The sequence below is a fragment of the Desmodus rotundus genome, chromosome 6, assembly GCF_022682495.2.
Source record: "Desmodus rotundus isolate HL8 chromosome 6, HLdesRot8A.1, whole genome shotgun sequence".
Taxonomy (NCBI): domain Eukaryota; kingdom Metazoa; phylum Chordata; class Mammalia; order Chiroptera; family Phyllostomidae; genus Desmodus; species Desmodus rotundus.
In genome coordinates, this window is record NC_071392.1 from 70,402,499 (window position 1) to 70,423,298 (window position 20,800).

The window sequence follows — 20,800 nt, forward strand, 5'->3', positions numbered from 1 at the left end:
AAAATGGTTTTTTAACATATAAAAGAATCACAGACTAATAGGGCAGAGAGATTTTTAGAGATTTTCTGGTTACAGGGACCTAATTTTTCAGAACAGCAACATGAGTCTCAATATTGACACAGCTGGACATAGCAGATTGAAACCAGAATCACATGTGATTTCCCTTGTATCTCCCTGCCTCCTAGGACACTTTTTACTCATGTGAGTCTTTATACCTACATCTGAGGTTTGATATTTAATTACATTTCTCATTGCTTTCACCCCAGCAATTGTAACCCATTGTGTTTTTATTCAATCCCAGTGGAGTCACACATTCATATTTCACACGAAGGCATCTGAAACTTTGTATGAGTTCCACAAATCCTCCTAAGTCACTGAAAAAGTTTTGTCCAGAACATGACCAAATTCAGAATCCTATGACATAATCACATATGTGCTGCTCAAGGGACATTTCAGAACAGAAATTCTGCAAGTCCAGATATAACTCAGTATTGCCACCTGGTGGCAGTGACTGCAGATTCCAGGGGCTTGTTCCACATTTCCAGCCTCGGGTGCTAACCTAAATCATAATTGGACTTAACTAGTGATCTCCACAGTGCTGTAGAAAATAATTCATTTGGGTGAGTGTGGTAGGAAAGTATTATGGTTTCCACGTGTATTTAAATAATTATGTAAGGCTAATTGCACAAAATATTACTTTCTGCTAGCTGCTTTCTGTTTGTCAAAGACTGACTTTAAAACATTCTAGCTCTCTTTGGATATTTCCAAATATCCAAATGCACTTACCTTAATATTCCTATGATACTATCTCTTGATTTCTAAGTTATAAGCAGTTCAATTACATTTCCACTGTGTCAGATGTGGATTGAACTTCCTTTCGCAGCCTCCTCCACCCAGCACACTCATGTTTTCCTGTCTCCACCACCCTCCCAGTACAGATTATAACTGCTTAGCGGAGAGTGCAATGTTCAGAATGTCGTCTAGAGATTTATTATCAGCTTAGCACTAGGATCTACACTATTTTTCCTATTTTTCACTTCCCCTGAATCTTTATTTGCTTAGTTTTCTAAGTACATATGACTAAATCACTGGATTTAGGTGATCTTCTCTTAGAACATTCAAATGATAGGTACCTAATCTACCTCAAATAGTCTACTAATTTCATTGCCTTGTAGACATCTCCTCTAGCACCTTCCTGCCTGCTCTAAACCTCGTCGCTTTTCCCCAGGCCTGCCATGAGCTATCTGGATGCTAGTTTATCCTCTCACTTCATTGATAGTTTGATGGATATTGATTTCTAGATTGGAAATAAATGTCACTCAGAATTTTGAAGGCATTTTTTTCCTATTGTCTCTGAGTTGCCAGTATTGCTATTGAAAAGTCTTCAGATGTTTATATTTTTATCCATTTAAAGGAATCTGTTTTTCTTCCTTTCTGAAGACATTTAAGATCTTCTCTTCACTCACAGTATTTTAAAATCTTAATGTTCTTTGCTATGTGGGTCTCTTTCATCTCTTGTGCTGGCACCTGGTGGATCTTATAGTCATAAAAATCATAGTCTTCATTATGGAAAATTTTTTCAATTTTTGATGAATCTTCTTATTTTTCTCTATTGTTTTTCTTAAACTCCTATTATTTTGTTTTTTCCTACTAAATTTTCAAGTTATATTTTATCTTTATATTTATTATTTATTTTACATTTTATTTTTGTCTTCTTTTTATAGGATGTCATTCCTATTTCAATAGTGCAATTTCTTTGTTTACCTTTCTGAATAGATTAATGATAGTTTCTTTTCTTGTGTTCCCATCTTCTTGCACAGTCTCTGTGTCCCGCAAATCTCTCCTTTATTTTTGTTTGTTTGGGACTCTCTTTCTATGTGCAAGGCTTTCTTCAGATATCCAGGCATTTTTAATTGTTTGCTCTTACTTAGGCTGGTTGGAAGCTCTGTACATGTGCTTTGGGATTTGATGTTGACTGTGGGCTTCAAGGCAGTATCATCTGACTGGGCTTTTTTTTTTTTTTTTTTTAGAAAACCCAATGCTGTGTACTTTCATCTTCCCTCTTGTGCTGATTGCATTTCCCAAGGAAGAGTCTTTTGGTCTCCCTCCTGCTGACACCTGGAGGGTATGGGCTTGGCTACTGGACCTGGTGGGACAGAGTTCTCACCATTCAGTGTATAAACTGCCACTCAATGCACCTATTTTCGTTGTGAAACCTTCCCCCAACCCAGAACTGAGCCTGGTTCTCCTTACCCTCTGCTTCATAGTGTCGAAAGATTACACTTCTCTTTGGGGGGAAGAGTAGTTGCATCCATGTAGAGTTGGGGAAGAAATTTGGGGATTTAACTGTTTCATAAGAAATTTTTTACTCACCCCCACTTTTCAACGTTTTAAAAACCTTGAGGGCTGCTGCTATGTAAATTAGAGTGTTTATTGTCGCTCCTCACTGCTGATTTAGGATTCTACTTTGGTAGGATAACTGAATCATTTCCCACCCATTCTTTTACTTTCCAGTTTCCAAAAGGATTATGCTATCACCTCTCTTGACATTTGCATAATTGTGTCTTATGACTTAAAAGGTTTATCTGTTCTTGTTTTAATGGAGATTGAGGGTAGAGTGAAGGTAAATGGACTTACTCAATTTGCAATCTTATTGCAAGATGCAGTATTTCTCTTTTTACATTACAAAAACAAGAAATAAATGAATGGAAACAATAATTCTTGCACAGATTGACCTTGATGGTGCACACACCGGTGGAGGATGTAGGTAAAAAGGAAGTGAAGAGTAAAAGCTCAAGTGTGCAGAGAGATTGGCGCCGTGGCCCTGTCTCCTCTGTTTGCTCTCAGCGTACCGAGTTTACAAGTGCGTGGTTATGATAACAGATTATGCTTTCTAATTTTAATTAAACCAGCCCGCCCACACTATGCATATGGCTGTAAGTGATTTCTGCAGGAAATGATTTATGTAAAGAAACTTCAGAATGAAGATAATAAGTAAGTGAACAGCAGAAAATGTAACTTTGACTCTTGATATGATCTCTCCATGAAGATCGGGTGAAGCTGTAACTGGTAATAGCCTGGACAACTCAGAGAAGTTTGTAACAAACTGAAGTTATCGATAAAACTCCTTGATATGTGATTTATATATATCCTCTGTAGTTAATAAAGAATTATGTGCATACTGTGAATTGTGATATCAGTTTACATAATATTAGTATGATGAATAGACAGATATTAAAAATTTAGCACTCCAGACACAAGGACTCTTCATAGAAATTATTTTTCAACAATGTTGAACATCAAGTAAATCCAGAATTTATTTTACAAAGTGATTTATTCTAAATGTTAAATATTTAGAAGCTTCATTTGTAATTTCTTAGTGAAACCAAAAAGCAAAAATATATCTGCTTTTGGGAAAAATCTTGTTTTTTTGATAAAAATGACTGAAATAATATATAAATATAGTAGATTTTTCTATCCAGCTGCATGATGAAACAGATTCCTTATTAAATGAAATGCTGTTTAAAATATTTAAAAGTGCCTTTTAAAATGTATCATTAAACTGATACAAATGTAAGAAATAGGTCTTGACCTCAAAAAAATGAAAGTGGAATCTTAAGTAACTGAAGACGCAGTGTTTTGACCTGAGGGTGTTTACTCTTTTGCACGCAGAGCAGGAGACGGCCAACAGCCAACGATGCCTAAGGCCCTTGCTGTGCAGGGAATTGTATAGGAAGACACTCATAAAGCTGGTATCCTTTGCAAAAGTAAACAGCAAGGAAATCTCATGAAGATTTAGGGAAAACATAATGTACCCTGAAAACTCCTAACCATGAACATTTTTAACCTTAACAGGTGTGTGTATTAAAATAAAAAACCATCATATAATTCAAAGCTCTTCTATGCAGTGCAACCCAGGACTTGAAGAATTCCCATTGAAGTTTCAAGGAAAATTAGAACTTCAATATTTAAAAGCACAAAACACACAAGAAAACAAAGTAAAAAAGGGAGAACCAACAGGAAACAATAGGCCAAAGAGAGAGATCCATAAGACTTCAAACACTAGAGTTAGACACAGAATATAAATAAATTTATTTATGATTAACCAAATTAGACAAAAGATGGGTAATATATAAGTAAGGAGAAAGAAACTATAAATATTACCAAGCAAATCTTAAAAAGACAAATAGAATTTATAGAAATTAAAAGTGAAATAACTGACTTTAAAACTCAGTGGATGGGTTAAACAACAGAACAGACATAGTTGAAGGAAAAATTAATGAATAGGAAGATAGATACGAAGTTATTATTCATGGTGTAGGGCAGCAAGACACTGAGAAGAAAAGTTAGACATTATGAAGCACAGAAGACAGAGTGAGAAAGTTTAACATGTGTTAGACTAGAGACCCAGAGGAAATAATGGCTGAAAGTTCCCAACACTTGTTAGAAAAGCCCAATACACAGATATAAGATACACACACACATTTTAAAAGGAATTAATGAGAAAATAATTAAGGAAAGTAAGATGGAAAGAATATTTGGGAAAAATAGAAATCTGGCATTAAAAATTCTAAATTTATAAAGTTGCAAAAAGTTCAAGTGAATCAAACTTTTCAGGCAAAAATTTTCAACCTGGATAAAAATGCAAAAGTCAGTTTTTGTTTACAAGAGATACAGCTAAAATATAAGGACATAGCCCTGACTGGCACGGCCGAATTGGTTGGGAACAAAAAGTGAAAAGTTGCTAGTTCGACTCCTGGACTGGGCACATACCTGGATTGTGGGTTTGGTCCCTGGTTGGGGCATATATGAGAGACAACTGATTGTTTCTTTCTCACATTAAGGTTTCCCTCCCTTCCCTTCTCTCTAAAATATAAATAAATAAAATGTATTTTAAAATAAAAGGACATAGAAATATTAAAAGTGAAAGAATATAAGAAATGTCCGGTAAAAGACTAAAAATTCTGGCATGCTACATTATCATCAGACAAATAAACTCTGAGACTCCCCAAAATTGGTATAGACTGACAGGAGCACTGCAAATGGTAAAAGTGTTAATTAATCAGTAATATATAAACACTCCAAATTGGTAAGGATGTGATGACATAATCTAAATATATAAAAATATATAGAAACTAGAACTGATGGAGCTATCAGAAGAAATAGACGTAGACATATCCACAACATAAAGGGAGATTTTAACAAAAGTTTCATTAATTGCTGGATTAAGCAGAAAAAAATTGTTTAAGTCACAGATGCTTTGAAAAGCACAGCTAGCAAACTTGATCAAATAGACTTTGAGGAAGGCCGAGCGGAGGTGGAAACAGGCAGGGTCATCTCAATAGTGGGGCCACCGCATGGGCCTATTTTTATTGTGTTAACAGTATTGCTCTTTCGGGTCTTTGTTGTGGTGCACAAGTAAGTAATACAAGTGCTAACACTGACGAGAAAATGGGAGAATGATGAACACAAAATTCTGGACTGTGGCTGTCTTGATAAGGGGATGGATGTAATTGTGTGAGAAAAGGAGCTGGAATCAGAGAAGGGTTCACAGGACTTTCTAGAAACTGTTACATTCTATTTTTTAAGCTGAGGTATAGTATATTGTATTTTATTCATTTTATTACTTAAACTTCTCTACATTGTATAAATATGTATAAAATATTTATTTCATAAGCAAAATATATAAAAAACAATTTGGTGACAAAACAAATGTATTTCTTTGCTAGGAAATACCATTGAAAGATACATAGAAAAACATTGCTGAGGATTCTAAGAAACAAAATACAGTATTAGAATACCTTATATAGTGTAGGAGGTGCACTGTGTAATTAGAGGAAAGTACAGATGCTTCCAACATGGCCGAGCTTATGTTATTTGCTTGAAGATATATGGAGACAAGATATCACCAGCAGTCAATCACTTCTTTAACATCAAAATGTTTTGTGGAAACACAGTTTAATTATAGTCATCAATGGAGCTAGGCTTTGACTATAATAGAAATTGAAATCTGGAGCAAGGTCATGTTTACTGGTGCTACTATGATTCTTTCTTAATGAATTTAAAATAAACTCTTTATTCAGAAGGGAATTTACCTCACCAACTGTTGCCACCACTTCTTTCTTCTTTCAGAAAATACACCTGGCAGAATTTCAGTTGGATTAGGTTGTACATACTGGGCCATATGCAGGCATTTACCTTCACTCTAATTTAGACTCTTTATGGAGCAAATTACATTCTCATTATACCTCAGAAATTTAATAGTTTCTCCTGATACAATATTATTAAAAATGAGGCTTCTACATTCTCAGTTGAATAGCTTGAGTTCTTATAAATTGTATTAGTGAGAAGAGTTATGATTTCTTTTAAAAGTTCAATTTTATCTTGTGTTCCTACAGGCACAGGAAATTGCCAAGGTAAAAAAAGACCATCAAGGGAACAAACTTTCAGCTGCACGGTGAATACAGACTGAGGGTCCAATGCAAAACATGGCAAGTACATTTGGTACGACCACATTGTACGTTTGGCACTTCTCAAGAGAGTACGACTCAAATTTTTCACCAAAATATACGAACAAATAAATGAGGTGATATATGTGCCAATCACCTACATGGGGAGAGGGATCCTTTTATCATGAATACTTACATCAAATCATCATGATGTACACTTTAAATATCTCACGATTTATTTCAACATTATAATAATGTCAGGTATAATTGACAAATGAAATTGCAAGGTATTTAAAGTTAACATCATAGAGATCTGCCTCAGGTATACGTTAAATGATTACCTTCATCTAGCCAATAAAACCATCACCTCACATTTCTTTTCTTTTTATTGGTGAGACATTCAAGTACCGCTCCCCTCACCCATCTCAAACATACAACAGTGTTATCAACTATGGTCACCACATTTGACGTTAGATGCTCAGACCTTATTTATCTTAAAGCCAAAACCTTGTACCCTCCTCTTATGAACCTCTGCCTTTTTACTCTACCCACCAGGCCCTGGCAACAACTTTTCTACTTGTTATTATGAGTTTTCCCTTTTTTTTTTTTTAACATTACACATATAAACGATACCATGCATTAATTGTCTTTCTCTGGCTTATGTCACTTAGAATAATGTTTTAAAGGTTTACCCATCTTGTCACAAATGACTGAATTTCCTTCTTTCTCATGGCTGAATAATATCCCCTTGTATATGCATAACACAACGTTTTATCTATCCATCTGCTGATGAACACTTAGGTTGTACCCATATCTTGGCTAGTGTGAATAATGTTACAAGGACCATGGGAAAGACGATATCTCTTTGAAACAGTGATTTAATTTATTTGGATAAATACCTAAAAGTGGGATTGCTGGCTCATATGGCAGTTTTATTTTTAATGTTTTGAGGAACCTCCATAGTGTTTTCCATAGTGGCTGCATCAATTTACACGGATTCTGCTTTCTCCACATCCTCACCAACATTTGTTATCTCTTGTCTTTTTTCTGCTGCTGTGACTCCTAAAGAATGTGTGGTAGTGTCTCTCTCTCTCTCTCTCTCATCTCTCTATACATCATAGGGATCAGCTGGGTGAGTAAAAGGAGATACCTAGGATGTGTCAGGTGAGGACTGAGCAGCAATAACAGTCTAGGAGAAGGAAAGAGTAATCAAGGAGAACCAACTTTTGTCTGGAGTGCCTGCCTAGTCTGACCTAAAATACCTTTTTCATATTTAATCTAGGACCTAGATATTCTAGAATTGGTATTGCCTCACTTGGAAGAACTGATGCCCTTTGTCTCTGATATCATGAACCATGCTTATTACTGTTATATGGTTCTTTGAATTCTTAAAGAATATTTAAGAGTGCTGCTATCTTATAAGATCTGGTTTTTAAATAAGAATTTTCATCCCCAAACTAAACAATACCTAATTAAAAGCAAGATTCAATCGGCTCAAGGAAATTTTTCCTTTGAACTTTTCCCTTTGGGGAACTAAGAATGATGTAAGATGAATGAAAAACAATAATCTCAGACCTTTTATTAAAAGCACTCTAGTCCTGACCAGTGTGGCTCAGTGGGTTGGGTGTCCTCCTGCAAAGCAAAAAGTCACCACTTCGAATTCTGGTCAGAGCATATTCCTGGGTTGCATCCTGGGTCCCAGGTTGGGCATGTGTGAGAGGCAATAAATCGATGTTTCTCTCACACATCATTGTGAAAGAAATCTTCAACAACAAAAAAATAAAAGCTTTTAAAAAATAAAATATAAAAGCATATTGATTTTCCAATTTCTTTCATTTGAAGATGGCTAGAAGTTTAGAAATTAAGCTAGTGTAAAAAATCTGGAGTGTCCCTCTGAATAATACCAGTGATTATAAGAAAGAGGAAAATCTAGCCACTTGGTTCTTCTGTTGGTATGTAAAAATTAAGGTTTGGATACCTGGAACTCATTTCTCATGGAAACAACATGTGGTGATTGGCCTCCTGGATCCCTCACCGGAACCTGACAAATGGTTGGCCCCTCGCACTGTCCATTTCCTTTTTGGGCCTTCTTTCTTCTTCCTTTTCATTTCTAAAAACATTTCAGCTACTTTTGGAGTAATGCAGGATCTATGGGCTACATACCTACCAACCACTTTCATTCTGGGCACAAGTGAAGAACTCCGCTAATGTTTGGGCCATGGGAACTTGGTGAGTCAGGGACACATCTTTTTCTAAGTACGCAGCATAGGAATCTGACCTAGATATGAGTACTCCTTAATCAGTTCCTGGAAGCTGAGGAACTAATAAATATTCATCATCTTCAAAACCAACATATAATTATCACCAGCAGCAGTGGCAATGGCAATATTATCTTCATTATTCTCTATAACAGAATTTTGTAGTTGTAGTAACAAGAATTTTAGGGCTGATAAATTTCAGTTCCAAGTCCTTATTTCCTTTCCATCAAAAATAAAATTAATCTCCTCGAATAACCAAAGCAATCTTGAGAAAGAGCAAAGATGGAGATATCACACTTTCTGATTTCAAACTATACTAAAAAGCTATAATAATCAAAATAGGTTGGTATCGGCATAAATATAGACACATAGATCAATGAAACAGAATTGAGAGCCTAGAAATAAACCATCACATATATAGTCAACTAATGTTTGCCAAGTGAGCCAAGAATACTCAATAGGGAAAAGATGGTATCTTCCATAAATGGTAGCAGGAAAAGTAGATATCCACATGCAGAAGGAAATTGGACCCTTATCTTACACCACTCACAAAAATTAACTTGAAATGGATTACAGACTTAAATGTAAGAACTGAAACCATAAAACTGCTATAAGAAAATATGAGAACAAGGATTTACTTATTTATTTATTTAATATATTTATTGATTATGCTATTACAGTTGTCCCATTTCCCCCCCTTCACTCCATTCCATCCTGCCCAACCCCTCCCTCCCACATTCCCCCCCCCCATAGTTCATGTCCATGGGTCATACTTGTAAGTTCCTTGGCTTCTACATTTCCTATACTATTCTTACCCTCCCCCTGTCGATTTTCTACCTACCATTTATGCTACTTATTCTCTGTACCTTCCCCCCTCTCTCCCCCTCCCACTCCCCTGTTGATAACCCTTCATGTGATCTCCATTTCTGTGGTTCTGTTTCTGTTCTAGTTGTTTGCTTAGTTTTCTTTTGTTTTGGTTTTAGGTGTGGTTGTTTATAACTGTGAGTTTGCTGTCATTTTTACTGTTCATATTTTTTATCTTCTTTTTCTTAGGTAACTCCCTTTAACATTTCATATAATAAGGGCTTGATGATGATGAACTTCTTTAACTTGACCTTATCTGAGAAGCACTTTATCTGCCCTTCCATTGTAAATGACAGCTCTGCTTGATAGAGCAATGTAGGATGTAGGTCCTTGCCTTTCTTGACTTTGAATATTTCTTGCCAGCCCCTTCTTGCCTATAAGGTCTCTTTGGAGAAATCAGCTGACAGTCTTATGGGAACTCCTTTGTAGGTAACTGTGTCCTTTTCTCTTGCTGCTTCGAAGATTCTCTCCTTCTGCTTAATCTTGGCTAATGTAATTATGATGTGCCTTGGTGTGTGCTTCCTTGGGTCCAACTTCTTTGGGACTCTGTGAGCTTTCTGGACTTCCTGGAAGTCTATTTCCTTAGCCAGATTGGGGAAGTTCTCCTTCATTATTCGTTCAAATAAGTTTTCAATTTTTTGTTCTTCCTCTTCTCCTTCTCGTACCCCCCTCCCCCTATAATTTGGATGTTGGAACATTGAAAGATGTCCTGGAGGTTCCTAAGCCTCTCCTCATTTTTTTGAATTCTTGTTTCTTCTCTCTTTTCCGGTCAGATGTTTCTTTCTTCCTTCTTTCCAGACCGTTGATTTGAGTCCCAGTTTCCTTCCCATCACTCTTGGTTCCCTGTACATTTTCCTTTGTTTCTCTTAGCATAGCCTTCATTTTTTCGTCTAATTTGCAACCAAATTCAACCAATTCTGTGAGCTTCCTGATTACCAGTGTTTTGAACTGTGCGACTGATAGGTTGGCTATCTCTTCGTTGCTTAGTTGTATTATTTCTGGAGTTTTGATCTGTTCTTTCATTTGGGCCATTTTTTTGTTTTGTTTTGGCGTGCCTGTTAAGTAAAGGGGCAGAGCCTTAGGTGTTCACCAGGGCAGGGTAATGCTGGTCGCTGCGCTGTGACACTGTATGTGGGGGAGAGGCCAAGAGGGAGCAATAGGCTTGCTCTTCTCTCTGCCGGATTTCAGTCACTCCCTCCACTACCCACAATCAAACTGGGCCCCTCTAGTGCTGGTTCCCAAGTGGGTGGGCTTGTGCATGCTCTAGGCCCCTGTAGATCTCTCCAACGACCTCTCCTGTGAGGCTGGGAGTTTCTCCCACTGCCGCCTCAACCTCCACGGGTGTTTGCAATCAGAGGTTTGAGGCTTTATTTTCCCTCCCTGGAGCCCTGGGTTGTGTGGTCTTTTTCGCTCCCCTGCCATTCCTCCCAGTTTATCTATGCGCAGATGTGGGGCCATGGGGTCTGCTAGCTGTCGCACTGCCTGCCCCATTCCACAATCCGCCACCTTGCTGGGTCCGCCAGCTGCTGCCTTGCTGTGAGTCCTTTCTGTCCCATCTGCCCGTCTCCGCCCCTCCTACTGGTCTGGATGAATGTTTCTTCTTTATCTCCATGGTTGTTGGACTTCCATGCAGTTCGATTTTCTATCAGTTCTGGTTGTTTTTTGTTTTTAAATTGTTGTTGTCCTTCTTTTGGTTGTGCGAGGAGGCACAGTGTGTCTACCTACACCTCCATCTTGGCCAGAAGCAACAACGATTTTTTTTGATATGACACCAAAAACACAAGCATAAAAGCTTGTCCTATTATAAGTCCTATATATTGGCTACTGGCTATTATTTAGCCAATAAGTCCTAATTGCCTAAATCCTTTCATTTGAGACCACATCAAGTAAAAGACTTCTGCACAGCAAAAGAAACCATCGCCAAAATGACAAGGCAAGCTATGGAATGGGAGAAAATATTTGCAAATCATATATCTGATAAGGCATCAATGGGGTAATATCCAAAATATGTAAAGAACTCAATACATCAATAGCAGCTAGAAAAAAAACATAGAACATCCAGACAGTTTATATGTGGAATCTATAAACAGCCAAACTCACAGAAACAGAGTAGAGTGATAGTTACCAGGGGCCGGGAATGGGAGAAATGGGGACAGGAGGGTACAACTTACCGTTATTAGAGGAGTAAGCTCTGAGGATCTAATGTACAACAATATAATAATACTTAGATACTTGAAAGTTTTAAGGAGAATACTGTATTTTTTGGACTATAAGATGCACTGGACCATAAGACGCACCTATGTTTTAGAGGAGGAAAATAGGAAAAAAAATTTGAAGCAAAAAATGTGGTCCTGCTCCTGCCTCCTGTGACGCTGATCCACCGCCGCCCCCCCTCCCCCCAGTGAGCAAGGTAAGCTACATTTGGACTATAAGATGCACCCCCATTTCCCCTCCCCAAATTTAGGGGGGAAAAGTGCGTCTTATACTCCAGAAAATGTGGTAGATTTTGAGTGTTTTCAAAACACACACACAATTAATTATGTAACATGATGGAGGTGTTAACACTATGATGACAATCATTTTGCAGTATATAAGTGTATCAAATCAACATGTTATGCACCTTAAACTTACACAATGCTATGCGTCAATAATATCTCAATAAAGCTGTAAAAAGGTGATATTAATCTAATTTATGATTTTATCTTTCAACCTTTATCACCTTGCATCTTCTATCATTAGTTTATATTGAGAATGAGTAGTTTAATCTAATTGTAATTATTTAAGAAACATGTTACTGAACTTATTCATTCACTCAGCAAATATTCCCTAAATGCTTACTCTATGGCAGTTAAGTAGGTGTTTGAGGTACAAGGAAACAAATAGACAATGATTTTAGTGGAAAAAGCAGAATAAAAGAATGAATAAAAGTTACGTAAATTAGGTAGTTTGTAAAAAAGAAATACATGCTCTGGAAAAAGGGGGTCAGTTTAGAGGGAATAGGAGGAAGGCTGCACTGCCTACAGCGAGCGTGGGCGGTCAGTGCAGGCCTCCGGAAAACTAGCATCTGAGCAAGTGTTACATGCATGTTTCTTATTCAATGTTACTGTTGTCACTAAACTTAGAACTTATTTGGTGATAATTCTTAATTTTTTCCTACTGTTGGGAACTTTCTGCTTGCTATACACCTAACTTTATGTAAATCATTGTGTAAGTTATTGCCTTTAGAGTGAAATATACTGTATAATTTTCAAAAATGAAGTAAGCATATAATTCTAAAAGATGAAGTAAGCTTATTGATCATCTTGGATTGATTTAATTGTATTAGCAAAAATATTTTAATTAAATTTAGGAAAAACAATTTTTTACTAAGCAAACAGTGATTCAAATGTATGAAATTGTAGTAATTTTCATTAGAAATCAAACCCATTTTTTAGTAGGAACATGAAAATAAGGTAAAATACCAACAAATCTAACTCCTTCATTTTTTGTTTTGAAATTTATTTGAAACCATTCCTGCTCAGAAGTAGTAATATTTAAATCCTTATTAGACTTATAGTTCAAATACAAACCCAAACCACAAAGCATTTATTTCCATTCAATAGAATATTCCATTTACTTCAAGAAGAAAACAGAACAAAATATTTTAAATGTAGATATTCTTTTCTCTTATAGCTTCGTGAAACAGATATGGATTTTTCTGCATAATCATTTTGGGTTAAATTACCTACTGCAAAAACCTGTGAGAACAGGTATAATTTATTATAATCATAACGCAAACCATATAACATGTTCATTCCTAACAAGAGGTTTATAATTGTTAAAAATCAAAACATATCTTAAATGTGCAATATGGAAAATGCTTTCATGATAGTTCTTATAAAGAACATTTTGTAGAGCTAAAAGTTGTCCCTTAATTTTTTTTTTTTTTACATAAAGCTGAATTTTTATGCATTGGGTTCTAGAAAGACCATAGAGTCACTGTTCAAAGGCCTTATTCTCCTCTCCTAGACTCAGATCTCAATCTTTATTGCCTAAAGTACACCCAAATTATCTTACTTTTCTCTATTAAAGACGTATTCCTCCCTCTGTGCTCTCCATCTCAATCAGTGGCACCACCAACGACCTCTACTCTGCTCACTGCAGCTGAGGTATCTTCTGTACTTCTCTTTTGCTCATCTCCAAAGTCTGATCAATCAAAAAGTCCACTCAGGTCCAAACCCTCCCCCATCACCGTGTTGTCCACAGTGAGCTTCTCAAAGGGCAGAACTTACACGGCTGCCCCCAGCTTCAAAGCTGTATATTCCCCCTAAGATAAGCTAAACTTTTCATGTTACAAATAGCTATTTTTAACTTGACCCAACCTATTCAGACATTTCACTTACCACAACACACATCCCTAGCACCTATACTGGAGATGTTTCCCCCAAAAAAGTCCTGTTCTCTCCATATTTGGGTCCTTGATTTCATTGTATTCTCTGAAGAGAATACATCTTCCTTTTTCACTCATTCATTAATTAATAAAGACAAACACCTATCGAATACCTTATCTGTGTCAGGCAATGGGATGTGCCAGGGGGGTGAATGGTGAACCACCTGGACCCGCTCCCGCAAGCGTGGCGTTTGCCCTCCTCTGACCACACACTCCTCTGACTGCCTTCCTTTCAGACTCAGCTCTCCTCACCTCGTATTCCCCACTGCAATAAGCCCAGACTGAGCCAGTTGCACTGGTTTCTGGAAGGTTTGGCCTCTGCACATGATTTTGTTGTGGTATTTATGTCACACTTTTTTAAAGTCAATATTCTCCACTAGACTAATCCACTAGAGATGCTTATAGTAAGGAGCAGGTCTTTCCATCAACAGACCTGCCTACAATGCCCAGGACATTGTTGGCCATCAAAGCAGCTTGAAGAGACTTAACTCAAAATTTAGGCACCATGCCAGAAAATGCAATTTCTAAACATGACTACAGAAAGTTACAGAGTACAAGTATGTTCTTTCTGTTTAGGCTTTCCAATTTTCATAACAGTTTTAAAAGCCCATTGGTAATGTATTCTTCTGCAATCTACCTGGCATACTGTTAATTTTCTGTTTTGGAACAATTACTTCTATCCGTAAAGATGCTAATGTTTTCATAAACATATATTCAATTCCCATCTTTAAAACCCTCAGTGTACATCATAACCAATGGCTTTAAATATATATATTTGCATTTGTTTTCTCTTGACAGAGAAATCACTCTTTCCTTGAAGATTTCTGTAAATAATAAAGAGGGCTTTCTTTTCCCTGTTCAGTTGATGGAATGCACTGCAGACTGAGGAAGGAACATAGCTCCACTCTCCTATTCTTAATGCCATAGTTACCTTAGGACTGTTTCTATGCAGGATTATTTTTCAGTGGTCTTGAGATATATTGTTGCCAAAACAACCTAGTATAGTATGTTTATACAGATTTACTCAATAAATTCTGTGGGTTAGTTTACAAGAGTCTCCTTAAGTCCTTTGATAACTAGAAGGGCTATAGCAACTTTTCCATCTGTATTTGACAGTAGCAACTCATGAATTCTGCACTGAATTTTTTAGTGGCAATAGGGACACTAAAGACAACTGGAGTTGCCCTAAATTCATAAGCAGGAAGAAATGAAGACACTTCTAATGAAAATCAAGCTATCAGGCCAGCAAGGTTTTAATAAAAAAATGAAATATTATTCTAAGACAGAAATTACAGTTCTTTAAGCTACATATGCTAAATACTATCACCAAGAACTTAGTAAAAGAAAACAAAGATGCTAACTTTCAGAGCATAATATATTTTCTATCAGGCTATTGACTTTGGTCTATCCATGAAGGCTTACTCAACCAGGGGCTTCCAAGATGGCAGTGTAACCTCCTCCCAGGAACACATCAAATTTACACCTACAGACAGAGCAGTTCCCCCTGGAGAAGCACTGAAAGCTGACTGAACAGTTTCTGTACAAGAAACAGGAGAGAGAGCATACAGAACCAGGTAGGAGAGCCACAGACACTACATTGTGGACACCCCACCTAACACACTGCCCTGCAGTCCAGAGGGATCCTGGAAGGTCCCACACAGACTTATCTGCACTGGGGCACACCAGAAAAACACAGTGGTTTAAACGACACCTAGGCTATACACAAAGAAAATCCATTTACTAACCACAGAGCATCTGCCAATGGAAGAGGAGCTATGGAACTCTCCTGTGGGTGGGAAGCACCAGAACACCATTTGTGGCCCTCCCCTTCCCCCTTGAGGGCAAGGGCAGGAGCTTGATCCAGGGGCTTTAGCTGCAGGCCCATACTGTCCCTGTGTTCCCAGGCCCCAGGTCGAAGGCAAATCTACCGCTTATCTCTGGGTCTCCTGTAGCCTGCTCCGGCTCCAGGTTCCAGCTGGCCTGCCAAGGCTGCCCAGGTACTGCTTGCTCCCAGGACTCCTCAGCTTCGCACCAGCCCTAGCTACAGCTCCCCACCAAGGTGTGGCTTGTTCCCAGTCTCTCTGTGGCTTTCTCCAGCTCTAGCTTCCAGCAGGAGCAACTTGCTTCAGGGACTCTCCTTAGCTTCACACCTGAACTAGCTCCAGCTCCATCCCAGGTGCAGTTTGTCTCCAGGACTTCCTGCAGACCTGCCAACTTCAGCTCCTGGCCACAGTGTGGCTTGCCCCCAGGCTCCCTGAATCCTGACCCTACTTCAGCTACAACTCTACTTGGCCTGCCAAGGTGTCCCATGCAGCTTGTCCCTGGACTTTCCTTGTCCCATGTACATTCCAGCTACAGCTCAAAGCCCAAGTAAAGCTTGCTCCCCAATTTCCTTTGACCCACAAATGCTCCAGCTCCAGCTTGCCTGCCAAAGACACCTGGCTTGTGCAGTGTACAAAGGGGTTGGTCCTACAGAGGGCCACTCCTTCGAGATCAAGAGAGATTGCTGTTTTACCTAATTAATTGAACACAGAGGGCCAAAATGAGCAGAAAATATGTTCCAAATGAAAGACCAGGACAAAACCGCATAAAAATAACTAATGAAACAGATAAGAAACCTATCAGATAAAGGGTTCAAAACCCTTATTATAAGGATATCCAATAAGCCTCAGAGAAAAATAGATGAACTCAGTGAGAATTTTAATAAAGAGATAGAAATCATAAAAAATAACTAGTCAGAAGTGAAGAGTACAATAACTCAAGTGAAAAACACACTAGAGGGAGTCAGCATCAGATGAGCTGATGCACAATGAGTCAGTGATCTGTGAGACAAGGCGTTGGAAATCATCCAACCAGAACTGCAAAAAGAAAAAAGAATTTTTTAAATGAGCATGTTTTAAGGGACCTCTGGGACAACATCAAGTGTACCAACAATGGAACCACAGAGGTCCTAGAAAGAGAAGAGAGAGACAGGCAGAAATCCTATTAAAAAAAAATAATGGCTGAAAACTTCCCCAACCTGGTGAAAGCAACAGACATGCAGGTTTAGGAAGCACAGAGAGTCCCAAACAAGATGGACAGAAGATACACCAAGACACATCATAATTAAAATGCCAAAAGTTAAATCAACAAAGATTCTTTTAACTTCAAAGTTGGAAACAAATAAACTTACCTAGATGTCAAATGGTAACAACCATATTAAAGAAAAAAGGGAAAGAATCCAAATAACTTTTAGCTACAGTACTTTCATTACCCTCAATCTGAAGATAAAAGGATCAAGAGAACTGTGAAGAAAACTAACATTTGGCTTAATAGGTTAGTAGGTTTATTGTTAAAAGTGGTATGGGTATAGCAATTCTGAAGCAAGTTTATGTGTATTGTAGAAATGAGCAAAGGAGTAAATACAGGGTCTGGTAGAAGTAACACCAATAAAATGGTGAAAAGCAAGAATGATATGAAATGGTTATTTTCCCCAGTCTGTCCGCTGAAAAGACATGAGCAATGATACTTCAGTGACAATGGGCACGCCTAGTTTCCAGATGTTGGGTTCTAATATCACAACCCACTGAAAAGAACCAGGGACCCTTAGCAAAATGGCTGAGTCTGGGCTGGGGCTCGGAGAGTAAGCCTGGACCTCTTGTGTGCAAGTAAGAGTGACAGGCACAGTAGCCAGCTTGGAGAAGCTCCTACTGACCAAACTGGGGACCATTTGAGCATCAAAGTTAAGTAATGATAGTAATGGATTAAAATCCATTGAATAAAATAAAAATCCATTTGTCCATTGACAGAAGCAAATAAATAAGGGAAAAAGAAAGACCCTATGGTAATAAATGTAGAAGGAATGACAGAGCTAAAAAAATCATCATCTGGCAATCATTATAGTAACTTGATTCAGGCAAGAGCCATCCATTACTATAAGGAATAGGGTACTCACCCAGCTTCAAATAATCTCCCCACAGATTTGCTATTAATTACAAAGGAGAAAATTGGAAACTTGGAGAACATATCCAGAACTTGTTGATCAAAGTTAACATCACCAACACGGAACAAGTCACAATTGCCTGCCACCTGCTAGGATCCATGTGAAAAACAGTGTTACTTCTGGGATATTCCTGACACATAAACATGACCTGAATCTAATGAAGTATCAGAGGAACCCAAATCGAGGGACATTCGGCAAAGTAACTGGCCCCATCTCTTCAAGATGCCAAAGTGGAGAAGAACAAAGAAAAACAGATGAAGACTGATCCGGGTGAAGGAAGGGTGAAGAGACATGACGACGGAAACGCAACAGGCGATCATGGATTGGATCCTGAACCTGAACGCTTCTTACTACAGAGGACAAGTAGGGCAGTAGGGGACATCTGAATAAGGTCTGTGGGTTGATAACAATGTTTTATCAATGTTAACTTCCTGATTTTGACACATTTGCATGGTGGTTATTTAAGAGAATGCCATTAATTTTAAAACACACACACTGAAGTATTTAGAGGTTAAGAAAAAGAAAACCATTGCAGGCCCTGGCTGGGCAGCTCAGTTGATTAGAGTATCCTCCTGATACACCAAGGTTGCAGGTTTGCAGTCACATACAAGGAGCTACCAATGAATGCATAGATAAGTGGAACAACAAATTGGTTTCTTTGTCTCTCTCCCTCCCACCTTCCCTCCATACCTCTCTCTCTCTCTAAAGGTCAATAAATAAAAAAAAGAAAGAAAGAAAACCATTACACTGTGGTTTGACATAGGCAAGCGAAGTACTTTAAAGACAAGGAAGCAAGTAAGAGTTTTTAAAATGTATGCATATCTAACTATAGATCTAATATAATTTCATGTATAATTATTTAGAAAATATAAAATTTAATGTACCTTTTCCAAATCTATGTTGCTTGAAATTTTCTCTGCATCATTACTGTGTCTGAAAAATAAATTGACCCAGTTTATAATATTATTAAAATGTAATTTGGAAAATCCTAATCAAAATGTCAATATTTACCCTGGAACTGGTTTTGTTTCCTCTTTCTTCTCATTTGTTTCATGTCCATCAACACATTCTAGAAAATATTAAATAAAAGAGAAATAACTTAAATGAAGGATTATCAGTGTGTGTGAGAGAGAGAGACAGAGAGAGCAAGATGGAAGCATTACTAGAAAGTGAAAATAAACAAATTTAATTGTGCTGCCATAATATTCATCCTAACAATGTATTTTATGAACACATATATCCCCCAACATTTTTCACCGCATCAGAGCATTTTATTAAAATGAGATGCTGTTTGCAAATAGAATGTAGGAATTACGGATTTCCCATATTATGCAGGAAAATAATTTCAGTACGAAGAGTAACCTGGAGGGCTACTGATAAAGATGAGAGAGAGCATTCTATTAGACAGGCTGCAGGATGGAAGGGGAATGCTTTCTTTGGCTGGAGACTGCAAATTCAATCATTAATTAAGGTAAATATACAGGTAACATAATTCCCTTGTATAAACAAATACAGAAAGAGGAAGGTTAAATTCACATCATGCGTGTATGGACAATTAATTCAAAATATAACCCAGAATCCTTGAGTTTATGTCTATTGCCCATGTGACTGGAACCCCTGTGGCCATAGCTACGTGTGATACCATCCATTTCCAGTCCATCATTGGTTGATCCACTGACATAAGTCATCTGACTGTCCTCCACCATTGCTTCAGCATCAATGATCTGCCGCAGCACAGCCTCCACGATGGGCATCACCATGGCAGCAGTTGAGGTGTTGCTAAGCCACATAGATAGGAAGGCAGTACTGCACATGAAGCCCAATGTCAGCCTGAAATGAGAGGACTTTAATGTGAGCTGTGCTCCTAGGTTAACTAACTCTGTATTATTTAATTGTAAAGGATGTTGTTCATAAGTTGGGAATTCATTTTTTCCTCCCAGACGACAAACTCTGGGAACAGTCAAGGCAGTAGAAATCAAAGTGGCAGAGGTAAGAGTGGAGTTCTTACATGTTTGTCTCCCAAGAAACCATAAAAGTCTTCTCTTCCAAAACAGAATAACAATTAAATGCATAATCAGACTGCAAGGTGCTAGATAGTATAATAGCTTCTAATATTACACCAATATTTAAATGCCCTTTTACAAATGACACATACCTTCAAATCCTAGTAAGATAAACTGCAATCAACTTTTGAATTTAGGATACTTTATTATTTCTTTTATCTTTTGGTCACAACTCTGTTTATTAGTATGTTGCCAAGAAGGTATAAGGCAAGGAGAGAGATTAATTTTTATAAATCTGCCTTTTACTTGTTCACCACTTGGGTTTAATATGTGGTGGGGGAAAGAAATGGTTAAAATCAATGGCAAAAGTGAGGCTTCAGAATTTTCTGTAGATTCTATTATTTATGCTCTCCTGAATCTGACATTCCTACCAGTTATCAGGAACTGGAATTTAAGAAGAAAAATTATCTTCTTTTAAAAATACAGTAGTTCTTCTCCCTTAAAAATAACATACCTAAAGCTATGGGATTTTAAGCCATGTCTATAAGCTTTCAAAATCACCGAGATAAAACGTGATCTGTTTTGAGTTGGAAGTCCCAGAAAATCTCTCAGAAGCACATCTTTCCATAATGAACCATTTATTAAATTCTGATTCCCTTTAAAAATAGATCTACCAGAAAAATTTTACACTGTAAGTTTCAACTTCAGTAAGGTGACTATTTTCTGTGTGTAAAATAAAAGAAAACTTTAAAAAATTCTGTATAAACAATAAATTATTCTCAATAAAAAGAAAACAAGAAGAGGATATGGGGGGA

The 20,800-nt window shown here is 37.5% G+C and overlaps 1 protein-coding gene across 3 annotated transcripts in view; it reads right to left on the bottom strand.

Annotated features, from left to right (window-relative positions):
• Window positions 1-20,800, bottom strand: part of SLC13A1 (solute carrier family 13 member 1) — a 112,859-nt gene that overhangs the window by 43,199 nt on the left and 48,860 nt on the right. For all 3 annotated transcript variants that reach the window (XM_045191194.3, XM_045191196.3, XM_045191195.3), the window contains 3 exons: window positions 19,625-19,812; window positions 18,994-19,051; window positions 18,867-18,915 (listed from right to left, as the gene is read on the bottom strand). In XM_045191194.3, coding sequence (XP_045047129.2) covers window positions 18,867-18,915; window positions 18,994-19,051; window positions 19,625-19,812 — 295 coding nt within the window. The remainder of the gene's footprint in view (window positions 1-18,866; window positions 18,916-18,993; window positions 19,052-19,624; window positions 19,813-20,800) is intronic.